Genomic DNA, 15,624 nt, shown 5'->3' on the forward strand with positions numbered 1-15,624 from the left:
AAATACAGACTGAAAGGAGTAGGTTGCAATGAAAATAAAGGCGCGCCACGGCAATAAGATGTAGGTTGAAGAGGGAAAAGATGTAGTCCATGTTACAGGTTCTAGGCACTGGGAAGAGAGCATTGCGTCGTCCTTCGCTACTAATGCATGCGAGTCACCGGTTCGGTAAAAATTGGTCAGAGTTGAGACTAAAGACAACTATTGGTGTTGTGTTTATTTAAATATTAAAACTGCTGAAAACAGGAGGGGAGGGAGAGAAAGTCAGACAAAACGAGGAATAAAGTAGAAACAAAAATGTAGAAAGAATGAAATAGTCCGAAAAAGGGGACAGTAGAGAGCGAAATGGAGGGAGCGAAAGAGATACACAGGGAAAAGGAAAGCGCATGAGAAAGAGGACAAGAGTAAGAAATATTGAGAAAATTAGGATAAAACTGACAGAATGAGAAAACAAGATGAAGAACAGAAGCCGTGTAGTCGGAGTACGTGGTACTGATAAGGATTAGAATGAGACAACCTGTTCGCATCAGCCCAGCAACACCACAAGGTTAAACAACAATGACAGCACAAGCGTTAAAAGGATGACTGACAGCAGCATGGCGGAGTGACTGAGAAGGCAACTTGTCGGCTCTTCTAACTGTGTCTGGAATTACAAATAGGGGAAGCGCAAATTACGCAGCAGAGATGGCAAAATTGTGAGGCAAAAAAAGGCAAATTACACCGTGTACAGCGCTACATTTCGTGACAGTATAATTTCCTTACTTTGTCGTTTTTACACTGATTAGCACGGTCTAAGCAAAACTTTTTTCCTCATTAGTACAAGTTTATTACCTAAAAAGAGCAGTAAGCAAAGGAAAGAGATCAACCACACAAAAGCCTTCCACTGCACTGCAGGACGTGTTGCAGTGTTTGAGTTAGAAACAATTTTCGTTGTTAACATCTGCAGATTACACACCAAATAATGATTTACTTTGCAGTAACATACAACGACAGGAGTTAGATTAATTTACTGCGATCCCAGCACTGCAATAGCCCAAACACTGCACAACAGATCCATAGCTTCACCCTGCATCCCCCTGCTGCCCTGAATAACCCACCAAGGCCTCCTTCACCCACACCGCTCTCCGGGGTACTCACCGAGGCACACCAGATGCCCTGCCGCTCCAAAGGCTGGTCGGGGGAACACTGACACAGCAATGCACTGCGGGCTGCATGGAGCGGCACACTTGGTTAGGGTTTCTCGGTCAGCTCGAGCACTCCAGCAGCCTCGCTGACCTCCGCGGCCACAAGAATGAAGCCCCAGGAACGTGACCGGGACTCAGTGGATTTGGGTTTTGACAGCCGTGAAAATAAAATGGATAGCAAACGAGTAGCCGGGAGCAGGACAGCAAAAAAAACAAGACACCAAGCATGTCCGGAATTATAAACTGAGACCCACATGGCTACAGAATACAGACTGCGGGTCACAACATTTGCACGACAGGGGCAAAACGTCTTCTGGGGAAAATTGAGTCCATGGACTCTGTGCCCGCGAGTTTTGTTCACAGAAAAGAAGAGGGCGGCTTGAGAAGAGCAGGCTTCCTTGCTCGCAGGCGCTCCCGTTTCCGAAGCCTACGCAGGTTAAAGCAGCCTCATTCACAGCCATAATTCCAGTCGTGCACTCAATTTGTTTATGCTGCAATGCTGCTTCTTAATTCTAAATTTAACATGCTCCCCAGCCACGTAAACACATCTTCAAAACAGAAAGACAGTCATCTTTTTGTAAACTGTTACTGAGAGTTAGTTCCCCGTAAATCACTTTTAAGTGAAATGTCACAAATCGCATTCACAAAACTCACGTCTTTCATTTCATGTATACATCTACCGCACCCTGGCAGTCCTCCGTCAACCTTCTTTCTCTCCGAGCACATTACTCACCGTTTCTGAGTTCTGCCGAGACATTTCTTTCCTGATATGTATGTATTTTCGATGTGAAATTCCCGTATCCGAAGCGTCAGTGCCGTACAGAAGAGCCAGTTCCTTTGGGCGGGACTTCCGTCTTCGGAAGTCCCGCGCACGCGCCCACGGAGTGCCTGAGAGCGGGGCTCCCATGCCCGATGGAGAGCCCCGCGGAGGCTGTAGAAGTCCAGAATGGCGGTAAGTGGGGCTTAGTTGTAGGGGGGAGGGGGTGCGCTTGTGTGTCTGTGTATATGTGCGGTGGTGGGGGTCTCTGTATGTGTGCGTAGGTGCGCTGGTGTGTGTGCGGGGGTCTGTGTGTGTGTGTAGGTGCGCTAGTGTGTAGGTGCGGCGGCGACGGGGGGGTGCGTGTGTGTATGCAGTGTGTGTGTGCATGCGTATGCAGTGTGTGTGTGCCTGTGTATGCGTGTGACTGTATGTGCGCATGCGTGAGTGTGGCTGTGTGAGTGTGTTTGCGCATGGGAACATGAGGCACGAGAGGGGCACGGTGCCGTGCGCGCCCACGAGGTGAAATCTGCGCTTCTGCCCCTCTCGTGTCTACATTCCCAAATACGGGCAACAATAGGTCTCTCGATGCTCGACCTAACAATAAACAGATTTGTCAGGGGCACTAACTATGAGCTTTGCAGGACAATGTCTGCCAGGGTAAAACGCATTTTCATAATGAAAAGATAGCTGTGTTTGCATTACAATGTATGTGCAATACTATCTTACTTTTCCTTTTGTGCACACGTATGTTATCAGTTCAAGGCCATGGCATACAAAATCGCTTAATGGTGTACACCAGATATTGACATCATAACTCGGGCCAGTTTAAGCCCCAAACTAGTGGCAACAGCATATTTGCGTTTGCATCGATTTTTAAACCATTTTTCTTTTCAACCTTTATGTAATCCTTTTGTAATCCATATTCATTTTCTATTTCAACCATTTAACTTTCCTCCTGCAAGGTAGTGCAATTTCCCGAGTTTCTCATGTTATGGCGGGCCATCCGAACCTCTTTTTCCAATAACACGTACTGAAGCATTTATTGCGATTTTCTCTTCAGCCGTTTGATCTCTGATCTTGCAGAATTGGAAGACAACCAGAGTACCAATGTATAAGAAGTAACAAAATAAGATGAGCCGAATGAAGAAGTTTGAGGAGGCATTTGCAAAAAGGGTAGGGGCATTAAAAGATTCAATACCACAAGGAAGTTTATGGAGGAAAAAGAAAATGCAGTAACATAAGATCTGGTAAACAAAATCAAATATTTGTTTTTAATAAGGTCTGCCTTAAAAATTAACATTTGTTTGTATTTCATACTTGGTAGAAGGTTTTCGTTAACAGGTAGAGTGGAATCCAGACTGATCCACTCTATTGAAGCTGCTAAAAATTATCGTTTTTACTAACAGAAAAAATATTGTTTTCAGGAAATATAAAAATAAACATTCTAGGCACATTTGTACTTTATTTAAAATAGATTCATGTTTTGCACTTTCCTCAAATATCGAACAACATGGTTGTTAGGAAAGAAATATATATATTTTTATAGGAATATTAAAACAAGCATTCTTGGCACATTTTCTCTTTATTTACAAATTGTTAATGCATTGCACTTTCCTCAAATATCGAATGTTTATTTTTAGCCATGCAATATTTAGAATAGAATAATGTTTTTCACTTTCCTTTAATATAGAACAACATGGTCGCTAGGATCATCAGAACGAGTGTATTTTTAGGCATGCTTGCACTTTGTTGAAATATCCCACTATTTCCCTGTGGGGGTGCACATATGCATATTCTTGGTACATTTTCACTTTACCCCCCTCCCCAAATGCCAATGTATTGCACTTTCCTCAAATATCGAATAACATTGTTTTTCGGACTTTTTCAATATGTGTATTTTTAGGCACGCTTGCATTTTGTTGAAATGGCCCAATATTTCCCTTCAGGGATCACAGATCTAGGTATTTAGCTGTATGTATGTATGTATGTGATTGACAAAGGCCACTTTGTGGCTGAAACGCGTCTCTCCTTGTGTTCGGGATTGAGGGTGACATCAACGGATAAAGTGATGCCACATCCTGAACCACTTCGTGTCCGTGCTTCCTTCCATGGTGTCACTGTGGGAGGTGGATTGTTTGGTATATATATATATTTTTTTTTTTAAAGAGTAAATTCTTGACGTATCTGCACTTTATCCCAAAAATTTAAATGTATTGCACTTTACTCAAATACTGAATAACATTGTTACTATGATTATTTGAATATGTGTATTTTAGGCATGATTGCATTTTGTTGAGATGTCCCAATGTTTCCCCGCTACGATATGTATGACTGGAGCAAAAATACAAATTAATGTTCACATAAAATCAATGCCTCTATTAACAATGTACATTGTAGATGAAATTGTGATAAATTAATCGGTGTATTGTAGATTACTTTGAGTTTTCGCAATAAAAGTATATTTTTTTAAAAGAGAAATAGCCTTAGTGGGGTTAAAACTGATCTTTGCGTACAAACATCTCTCAATCAGCAAACATACTTGTGTAGAGACGCATGTCACTGTCTTCAGCACTACTTGGCATTAAGACTTCACTCCCTGCGCAGAGTGCTGGGTTCGCTTTATAACACCTTCTCCAAAAGCAGTCCAACTCTGAGTAATCTGCTGACTGTGGTGCTCAAAAAGCAGTAATGGCATTGAACATTGGTTTCTGGGCTTCAAATTACGTGCCCTTATCAGTTTGGATCATGACATAAATGTAACCTATTAACAGATTAACTGTTCAATGCCATCACCGGTCAAAAAGAACAAAGATGCAACGACACAGCACCTGCCCACTGACAACATCCATGAATCCTTATTTCTACGCGTTCTGTAACCTCAGATTGCATACAATTCTAACAAGCATTTACAATGCAACGGTCTCGGCATTGCAAAAGTTAGAGCTATTAGCATTGTAAATGAACGCGAGTTTAAGGTCTTGACATTGTAAATGACAAGGTCTTTTATTTATGTTTTAAAAACCAAAACATAAATAAAAGTCATTGTCATTTACAATGCCAATAGCTCAAAGTCGCGTAATGTGTATGGCAAACTACAGTAGCCTCCTGACGAGTGCCCTTTCACTTAATTTTTTACAACTGAAAGCCCTGGCATTTTTTTTTTTTTACAAATTAAGCACGGGTGGTGTCCGTGTCTGCATGGCAGTGGTGGTGTCCGTGTGTGCACGGCAGTGGTGGTGTCCGTGTGTGCACGGCAGTGGTGGTGTCCGTGTGTGCACGGCAGTGGTGGTGTCCGTGTGTGCACGGCAGTGGTGGTGTCCGTGTGTGCACGGCAGTGGTGGTGTCTGTGTGTGCATGGCAGTGGTTTGACCGTCGTGTCTTCGTTGCGCAGCTGTTTGTTATTGTGCCACTGCTAAATCCGACGGTTTCCGAGGCCTGTGATTAGTAATGGCAGATCCTGCCAGCACAGGGGGCCCCGGTGGGATTCCACGGGGTCTGTGCATTAAGTATATTTAACTTTGTAGTGTGCTGAAAGGCAAACCCCTGACTGTGGTGATAACGTAACGCTTCCGCTGCTCTTCGTCTACTTAAAACACCAATCAGCCTAAAACTGTGGCAGAGTCTGGGTCTTAACTCATTTCTCCCAATAATGTCTTTATGTGCTGGGGCCAAAATGTCCTATTTGCATCCTTTGAAGTGAACAGGTACCGCGCTTTATAGCAGTCCACCAGCTCGAACAGCTGCATAGCTTCCTTATGGCATATGGCTGGCTTGATAATGACGATACAAACTTGCAAAGGTACAATTTGCATTTACCTTCATTTAGCATCCAAGCATCACAAATTGAAAACTCGTGAGCGGTCTAAGAGAAATCCTTCCATTTTTCTTTGGAAGTGTAATTGTTGGCAAGGGCTTCTCTCTATAAAGCTTTTTTCCTGAAAGGATGACTAATGTCCTATTAGTCCTCCATGCTAGAGTCTGTCTCTGACTGGAGTTTAACAGCTTGACTCATTGACTATGCATGAGCCGGGGCTGTTGCGACTCCATTACGAGTCACGAAGCGACAGTGTGCCAGCATGAAGCTCTGTGCGCGCTCCCAGCCCTCGGAGCGCCGAGTGCATTTTCTGTGGTGCACCAGGGATGCAGTGATTAAGAAAACGTACTATTCGCAGACTTGCATTTCCTTTAATTCCGAGTATGATTTTGCGTGTTTAAAAATCATTCAGTTTTGCAGGAGTTGAAAAACTGCAAATTGGATTACAACGTTTATAAATGTCAGCAATGAAGAGAACTAATTCATAGGGATCATCCCCCAACTTTGGAATCACATTCATTGCGACGAGAAGCAGCTGTACATAGAATGAACAGCGCCGCGCGCCCCTCTGCAGACTCCCCCTGCATTCCAGAGAGGCGCGCAACGCGATCCTGTCTGCCCTGCGATGCTGTGGAGACAAGACCTGGCCGCGCGCACAACGTTATCCTATGGAAAAACGCTGCGCGCGGCCAGGTCTTGTCTCACTTCGGCGTCTCAGACTGCTGAGACGCCGACAATAGTTCTCGGCGAGAACGCGCTTTCAGCGCGTTACTAGCCGAGCCCTAAAAAGTATCTTCCCACTATAGATGGAATCTTCTGTTCTTCCTTCTTTTCTTTTAAATGACCCTCTCATTATCCTCCATCCTGTACATGCCATACTATCCCTGAATGAAGCCTATTCTGCTCAATGGTTATGTGCCTAACTGGGCCATAACTTTCCTCATAAACTGTCCATTAAGTACACATTCCTTGTAATCTAACACTATCTACCCCTTCTAGGCTACTTGCTCATCACACCTTCCATTCGCACGAACTCACCAATAATCACGGCGAACTCCTATCAACCTAATCTACCACCAAGAAAATGTTGGAAATGTATGGAGCAGTGGCCTCCGAGCATGGCTAAGCCAAACAACCACTAGATTGCCCACTAACCACAGGTACTAGTGCAGCGTGCAACCCGCCTTAAATCGTTAACACCACATTAGGGGTATTGAGCATTACAAAAATACAATTCGAACACAATACAATGGGATAGGAATATTGTAACACGACACAGGGCATTGCATACATGAATGCTAATGTCCATGACTTTCCGCATGCATTTTTAGGTTGAGCCTTGGCAGAGCATGCGCTGCTCTGCGAGACATCCTGTATTTAGGTAGGGACTTGAAGCTCTGCCCATATTTTTCAGTGACTTGTGTCTTTGTTATCGTTAATAGTATTTCTAGAGCGCCTGGCTACCCAAAGGACTCGGAGCACTAGCTGCGATTACAGACTGACAGAGTGAAGGCTAGGGGGTGGAGTTTTCGAAAAGCCAGGTTATGAGGCGCTTCGAAAAGCAAAATGATTCACCTCTAAGCGGAGATAAGAGGGAAGCAAGTTCCAGAGTTTAGAAATGTTATAAGAGAAGGAACAATCTCCCCCCCTCACTCGTTGAATTCTGGGAAATGAGGCAAGGCCAAGGTGAGTTGATTGTAGGCATCTATTAGGACAGTATGGAGGGATGATATCCGGACTGATTGGGGGTCCGCTCACCTGGAAAGACTTGTGGGCTTTACAAAGAGATTTGAAATGTATTTTATCCATGATTGGCAGCAAATGTAGGGCATTCAGCGCAGGTGAAGCAGATTGGCTGTTGGGGGTTTTGATTAACCGTGCTGCACAGTTTTGGATGATTTGTAGCTTCTTAGTGGGGGATCGAGGAACCCCTAAATACAGGGCATTTCCATCGTCCAGGAGAGAGCGTATTAAGGCCTCATTGTCCACTGCAAACTGTGCTGGTTCATTTGTCACTATACTTAGTAGTCCTTCCTTAGTACCACCCTGTCACATTATGTAACCTCCCATGGTGACATCCAGTTACATGTGTTGTTAGTAAGCTTTAAATACAACCTCCGAGAACAATTTTCTCAAATAGCTTTGTCCTGCCTGCCACAGGACACGACCTCTCCTAACGCTTTTTTATTATTTTGATAGCACCAACTCATTTGCAATACAATAGGTCTCGTATTTGCAAGAGTTTAAGCTAATGGCATTGTAAATGACAATGCCTTTTATTTGTTCAACACATAAATAAAAGGCATTGTCATTTACAATGCCAATAGCCCAAACTCTCGTAAATGCAAGACCTATTGCATTGCAAACGCTTGTTGCTCAATCTACAAGCACAGCTGGTCAGTTAAGTATAAAGTTTGTTCCAGTGCCGTGTTTGATCTTTACGATTCCTGTGCCCTCAAGACAGTCAGAGACGCCGAAACAACCGCGTGCCTGTAAAGTATACCTTGCAAACACCGTAAATTAACTTTAACCAATATTGCATGTATTAAAATGGCATTTCTATAAACAGAAAATAATCAAGGCCACTATGGCGTTAAAACTTACTCACGTGTCTAAGAAAGCTTTATTTAACTGACTGGGGGGGGGGGGAGGGGGCTAGAGAAATTAGAAGCGACGGGAGATGCTGCAACCTAATGTGGCCAGGACAAGCAAAGGAGGGTGCAACACGATGAATAGGCAAATCAATAATAAAGAGACGAGCTGCCAAAGCCAGGAATTATAAAACAAAGGGAACGTAAGAAGAAAGTGCATATGTTCTATTCGCACTTTGCCACGCTAGTGTAATTAAATAATTAGATCTAAGGGGCTAAATATAGCCCAATGCTGCGGCGCTGAGTGCCTAATCCATAAATTGACGTAACGCAAGTATCAGCCCCAGGGAAAACGGTGTGTCAAAAGCACCAGGGCGCGCGCTCCCTCCCTATTGGTGCCTTTGGGGAACCCAGGCGCCCTCATTAGCCACAGCTCGCGGGAGAGCGCGGGAAAGCGACGCTCAGGTTGCGCGCAGCACACCTTGACGCTTTGGTCGCTGGAGCAGGTGGCCATCCTCCGGCCGTGGAAGTCAAAGGACACATCGTGGATAAGGTCCTTGTGATCTGCCGCGATGCTCCGGGCCACGAACATCCTTAGGCGGCCTCACACAGAGTTCTCGTGGGTCCTGCAGAGCATAGGGAAGAACTCCGTACGCTACGCATAGGGCAGAGCAACAACCAGCGTAAAACAAAATTGAAAGGAGATAGTACACTGCCTGACAGTGACGCCGAGTGATTACGTCATTTTTCCGCAATGATGCACCTCGGTGTTGGATTGAGAAAATAAGCTCGATCGGTGCAGTAAAATAACCCAAAAGCAAACTCCACCCTCCCAACCGCGTGGTCGGCGGTAAAACGAAAATCCTTCTCCACAGTAAGTATGCAGTCAACTGCAGGGAAGTCAAAAGGTACATCCAATAGTACTATTAGACGTAAATAGCGACCATTAACATTCAATCCTGGATGCTGGGATACAAAACTCTGCCATTCTCAGCATTCACGAAGCACACCGACGAACATTATCTGACCTTTCATCTTATTGTTGACTAGTACTTGAAACCCATTAAAAATGTAACACCGTTTTAGTCAATTGTGGGATAGATGTCACGCTTTTTCTCTAATGTCACATTAAAGCCCTTCCGATGGCTCTGTTAATCCTTTTCACATTTAGGTAGTATTTCAGATTTAAATATAAAGCACTTAAGGCTTCACAATAAAGGCTAGTAATTGCATTTATAGTAGCGCTTACAACCCCTGACGCTGCGTCGTATCACTTTTTCGGAGAGTAGTACGCTTCTCCGGAACCCAAAAGGATTAGTGATGAATTAGTATAGTGAAATATTAAATTAATATGAGCGGTGGATTAGTCCTGCCAAGTGTCACACATCAGGTGTGACACTCACGCATTTCAGTGCGGTGTTTCGCATCACCGCACTGAAATGTATTGTCACGCATTTTGCCACCTCAGTCGCGCCACCAGCGGTGCCTGTGCACCGGGCTCTGCTGCTCCCGAGGGACGTGCTAAATTGCTGGGCTGACTCCTAAATTGTTAAATCCCAACGGCATCTTCTCTCAGCTCTGGAGTGCAGAGCGCTACAATGTGTCAAATCTCTGCCCAGCAGGCAGCCTGTGTCACCTGGCAACAGAATTATTAGCGGCGCCGCGGCGCGGTTTATTAATTGACACACAGTCACTGTCTGCTGCCAAGTACGGGGGCGGGGTGCTCAGGGGGGCTGCCCTCTCAGCAGTCGATGCTGCTGTCAGTCACACTGGGCACACCATGGGGGCCGGCCCGTGATATTCGGATGACGTGCAGTGACGGATGGTGCCCTCACTTCCGGCAGAGGAAGAGGAAGTCAAGTGAGCAGCACTGAGAAACGGCGAGGAATTTGAGACTCTCATTCGACGACTCGAGTCCACAAGTGAGTCAGCCTGGATTGAGAAGAAGACTGCTGCTGCCGTGTGCATAGATTCATGCAGCAGCAGTGTAGTCACGGACCCGGGAAGAGTCTCTGAACTCTACAAGTAAGTGTTATATTATAGCTAGTATAAGTACGAGTCATAAAAAAAAAAAATAGCATCGATCTCATCTGCAGGGCTGCTCGGTCTGATGATCCTTCCGGAGTCAGTGAGCCTGAGTCCTGTTTAGCTTATCTCTTATGAGCTTAATCTCAAAAGAAGGTGTTGCCGAATCCAAGTAGGCTCAGCCCAGCAAGCACTTGTTTTCTTATGTTTTTCAGGCAATAGGGGGACACCCCACACTTGATGGCTCAGGCGGCCTGATTCAACCATATTCCCTCACCCTGCCACTGCGCGGGACAAATAGTGGTTAAAGTTTGGCTCTGTGCACGGGGCGCAGCATGGCACGATCTGTTTGCATCACCTCCAAACACATGGCCGCACTCTCTGGGGGTTCACCTGCTGCACCAGTCCCCGACATTGTGGTTTTACCAGCCGTTCCTGCCCCTGTCTCTCTGGATTGCGTGCAGGCTCAGCCTCAAAGCAGATCATCTCATGCCTGCAGCTACTACAGAGGCACCAGACCTGTGTTCCAGGCACAGGGTCGGGTCACGGAGAGTGCACAAATACAGCATTACAGATTTTACTGTTATCAAGCTGTGTCGGTAGTAAGAGCCTAGCAGCTCTTTAATTTTAGAGACACAGACCTGCCCTCACTCATAGTAGCACTCAGCCCACAGCAGAGAAATTACATTTTCTGGGTAACATTGTTTCTTTTACAATTGTGTATACGCAACCAAAAGGTATTCAAGGGCTTTACATGAGCACCAGTTACATTATACTGGCACATATTCACATTAATTTTCCAACATTAAATTGAAAAGTAACCTTGATGGCAAACCCAGTGCAAGGCTGCAAAACTACCCAGTCAGACAATAAAAAAAATAAGTGCACAACCAAGCACAGACCTTACATTCCATAATCCATTGCTCACGTTGGTAGCGTAACCAACCCCTTTAGGAACTTATCCGTTTTCTACAAAGCACACAGTTTTATAGATGCATTGCTTGTGGGATCTGGCACCAGACCTACCAGTTCTGAGTGACCTTATACGCAAAGATGCGTACCAGCATCTAATGTTCTAATGAGTCATTCTGTATTATTTCTTTTTTTACATCTAATATTTCAGCCAAGGTGGCTTGTTTAAAAACTAATTTATGGCAATTTTAGACAACTCAAAAACACTATTGATGTATCTGTAGCTGTGGGTTCATATTTCAAAAGAAATATTAATTCTGGAAGGTGTTCACCATTTTTTACCTGCACAGGTCTAAACACTGGTGCAATATTGGTAGGGCCTTAACCTAATAATGCCTGAGTAATGTACATCTTTCTCAGTAACCACTGCAAGGTTTCTCTAGTATACCATAGTCGCCACAGATTAGGGGTCTGATCAGTTCTCCCCAAAAGTGATCAGGCAGCAGTCATTACAAGGTGTCAATGATCTTTATAGAAATCACTATAGTGAGACCACTTTAGAAATATAAATCAATTAGTGACCCTCCATTTCAGGAGTTTACAGCAGTTTTCAGGGCTTCTACAAGGCCTCTCACAGCTCAAAAGGTGGTAATTTCCAATATGTATCTCATTAAATGGATATTATTCCTCAATTTCACTTGTGAGAAAGTGTCACTTGAAGTGTCACACATTTGGCACTACTATGTCCCTCATAAGTGCACTTAATTCTTGGAAATGTAGCACTTGAGCAATCTGAAAATTGGCAGCTATGCACTAGGGTTAGTGTCCTTCCATTTCTGGTGCTCTCTAGCAGTTTCAAGAAGTTCTTTGGAGTTTCTGGTTGCGCAAATGGCTGTAATTTCTGGTATTTATATCCTTTCCTCGTCTTCATTGCATGATTTTTGCTCGCGAGAAAGTAAGTGTCACTCATAGTCGTTAAAATGTCACTCATAATTTCACTGAAATAATAAAATGTCACACATGGCAATCTAAAACCTTGGCAGCTATGTGTCTGATCAGCAGCGGGAACGATGCAGTGTAGAGAAACCTCCCTCTTCGCCTGAGCGCTACCCCTCCCAGTGTAATGACACACACTTAGGAAATATAACACCCAAGGGAAAAGGGAAGGGGACAAAATAATAAATCCTGCTGGACCTTTTTACTTCCTAGGTCTGGTCTAGTTAGGTAATCAGAGACACTGTAGGTGGAAATAGAACAGAAGACAATTATACACAGTCTAGGCATACAACAGACATAAACCCATAAGGCAACAGGAGAAGGTCAAGCAAGGAGGACTTACCAGCAGGTAAGCAAAACGTTGGGGGAAAAATAAACAACTCCAAGAAATCGGGATCCCCTTGCCCCAACTGGGCAGTAACACTGTCTCGAAACTGTTTCTGCACAGTATCGTAGAAGAAACACAAGTATAGTCAAGTCAAGTCAAGTCAAATAACTTTATTCGGTTATTAGAAATAACAACCATAAAAGCATATTACATTATACATACATTGACTCGTATTTACAAAAGAATTTTTTAAAAGCATCATAGATCAAGGTTATAACAAATGTGCCAACTCATTTTTACAAATACATTTTTAAAAGAGAATATATCAATATCTCTATTACCCCTCCATACTTTTCCTAAATTTGAGAGCTAATTTTAAAAAGCTACATACAAATAAAGTGCAATCACAACTTAACAACTGGAGATAATAAAGTGCTGGTCTGATTTGTGTAAAATTCAATTTTTTGAGGCAGGGTTTTAAAAATAACCTCCTTGGTATAATATAAAAAGGACAGATAAAAAGAAAGTGTGCCAGGTCTTGCGGAGACTTTTCGTCGCAGCCGCAAGCCGGCAACTCTTGACTATGATAGGACCCCCTAGGCACTGCCAGTAGTAAATGAAATAAATCCATACGGAACCTCGTCAACAGGAAACGGTCATAACTTGACATAGGCCATGTCAGGTACGGTTCCATGCGCATAGATGTTTTTAATAGCGCATGTTTCCGTACACTTCCTTTCTTTAATTCACCATTCTCCCTGTTTAAATGCCTAGTGGAAATAAAAACCTTCTTCACAGTAATAACATCCAGTTTCGTAATGGATTCTGGAGCTGAAAAGAGTTTGGGGCGCCCTAATTCATTAAAGCAGGTGCTTAGGTATTTTATCCATGGTACCTTAAGCCTATTTTCCCACGTTAGCGCTTCCCTCAGTATGAGCTGAGTAAGAGTTACATCACTGTTTAGCCAACAATTTAGCCAACACAGTAAAGGACTTACTGCTATCTTGTCACTTAGGTATGACATACCCAGCTCTTCGTGTACTGAGAAGTTTGAGGTTCCCCTAGGTACCCTGAGTATCTGTTTTAAAAAATTGTTTTCTACTACCTCCAGGGCACCTATTGAGACGTATCCCCATAACTCACTGCCATAACTTGAAATGGCAACACTCTTGGCCTGGTAAAGTTGAAGCAGTGCAGCCACTGGGCTATTTTAACTTCCAATTTAAGAAGGAGAAACCCTTTGTGAAAAGGGAAGGGGTTAAAGGATTAGACAAAAAATACAAGTTCCCTTTTCATGTAGTCTAGAAAGAGAGACTTTTGTCTCTGGGGAGTTGCAGAAAGGTGCTTAGAGTGAGCCAACCCATGTATCAAGGTTGTAGAGGGATCAACAAATTTACAACCATTTCAATATGCATTAGTACACATGATTTTATCAATCTGAAATTAGTGAGGATGTAAACACTCTAATGTAAATTGTATATAAAATTGTTTTTATTGTTTTTATATTAATCTCTGTTCATACCATCTTACGAAACAATTGCATACATTTATTCATAAAAAATATGTTAAAAACAATTGATATAACATTTTATCTTACAAGGTAAAAATACAGTTAAAAAAAGGTTATTTACAATACAACAAAATTATCACACAAACAGATTGTCGACGCGGCGTTTCGGTGATTTTTATGTCGTCACCTTCTTCAGGACAGTGTGTGAGTTCAAATCACTATAGATTTAAAAACACAGAAGAATCATATGTTAACATTTAATGTATTGACTCAGTGGCAGAACAGAGTTAGACTGTAACCTTCCTAAATTGGCACGCTGTACATCCTACATCCTAAGTTTCTTTCATTAAATCTAAACAGTACAATCATTAACACTTTATATATTATAGATATTTGAACAAATTCTTTCAAAAAAGCTCTGTGATTGTATGGTTACTCTATTTGGAAAACAAGCCTATGCAATATTTGTGAATCCCCCAACCTTCGTTTGGTCTCACCCTTTCGCTTGCATCCTTTCAGGTCTGTTATCATAAAGCTAATGTTTGGGGATACCTGTTTAACTTAAGATATCACCTATCGATCATCTTAGTATGGATATTACTTTAATTTATAGTATGTTGACTTAATCCATACCTCCAATTAGGTTGTTGCTTGGTCTGACGCTTTTTTAAGAAATTGGCGATCTGTGACCTTTTCGGGATTATCTCAGTTTCTGTGAAATGATTGTTAAATATAGACCGGGTCATTAGATCCCCTCAAGGTGTTGTCTCTAGTTAATCTCTATATACCTTATTAGTTATTTCTTTACCTTATTTTAATAAATTTGTTCATAGATGGAGTGGGTCAGTGTTCTTCCGTAGCTCCGTTGATATATGAAATCATAGTGCCTATCGGAAGATACCATGTATTAGTCATTATATTTACCTTTAAACAGGCCATTGTTCACCCTCCTAAATTTAATGCTTTTTTATCATTCAGTTCACTACATTATGGGGTGTAAAGAGTAAGTACCTGGAATTCTTTGCAGGCAGGTCTTGTGCAGAGGACGGTCTTTCTTTTCTACGCCCGGTATTTCCGGTAGAATTTTAATTTCTGGTCTTTTTAAAAAAAACAAGATACAAAAGTTGAAGATTTTACTGTAAATATTAAACGGGGCTTTTTGTCTATTAATTCCCTATTCAGAGGTCGATTGATCTTACCTGAAAGTATGTCTTTTTGACCAAGAAAGCTCGCTCTTGCTTTTGTGGCGAAATTTCTCTTGGGAACACAGGAGAGATTCTTTTTTATCTGAAAAAATCGGAAGGATAGCGATTTTGGTAGCTGTTACGGGTCAGTTCTATTTATTCCCTAGCGGAACACTGTTTAAGGCTTGGTTCTTCTCTCGGGGGTTCGGGACAGAGTTCTACTTACTTGAATTGGTTTTTCTCCGCGATTTCCGGGCGTCTGCCGTGACCGTCTTGCCGATAGTGTTAATTCTGCACTAACTGGTCTCGTACTTATATACGCT

At 42.9% G+C, this 15,624-nt stretch overlaps 1 protein-coding gene across 3 annotated transcripts in view; it reads right to left on the bottom strand.

The window, feature by feature from the left end:
- The window catches only part of SEH1L (SEH1 like nucleoporin), a 97,171-nt gene extending 88,070 nt beyond the window's left edge, over positions 1-9,101 (bottom strand). Inside the window, exon 1 of one of the 3 annotated variants that reach the window (XM_078687488.1) lies at positions 8,828-9,101. In XM_078687488.1, the coding sequence (XP_078543614.1) occupies positions 8,828-8,938 (111 nt within the window). In that variant the 5' untranslated portion in view covers positions 8,939-9,101. The remainder of the gene's footprint in view (positions 1-8,827) is intronic. The other 2 variants (XM_078687489.1, XM_078687487.1) reach the window with 2 other exon arrangements.
- Positions 9,102-15,624: the final 6,523 nt, after the last annotated feature.

The sequence above is a fragment of the Lissotriton helveticus genome, chromosome 4_1 (genome assembly GCF_964261635.1).
Source record: "Lissotriton helveticus chromosome 4_1, aLisHel1.1, whole genome shotgun sequence".
In the NCBI taxonomy this organism is placed as follows: Eukaryota; Metazoa; Chordata; class Amphibia; order Caudata; family Salamandridae; genus Lissotriton; species Lissotriton helveticus.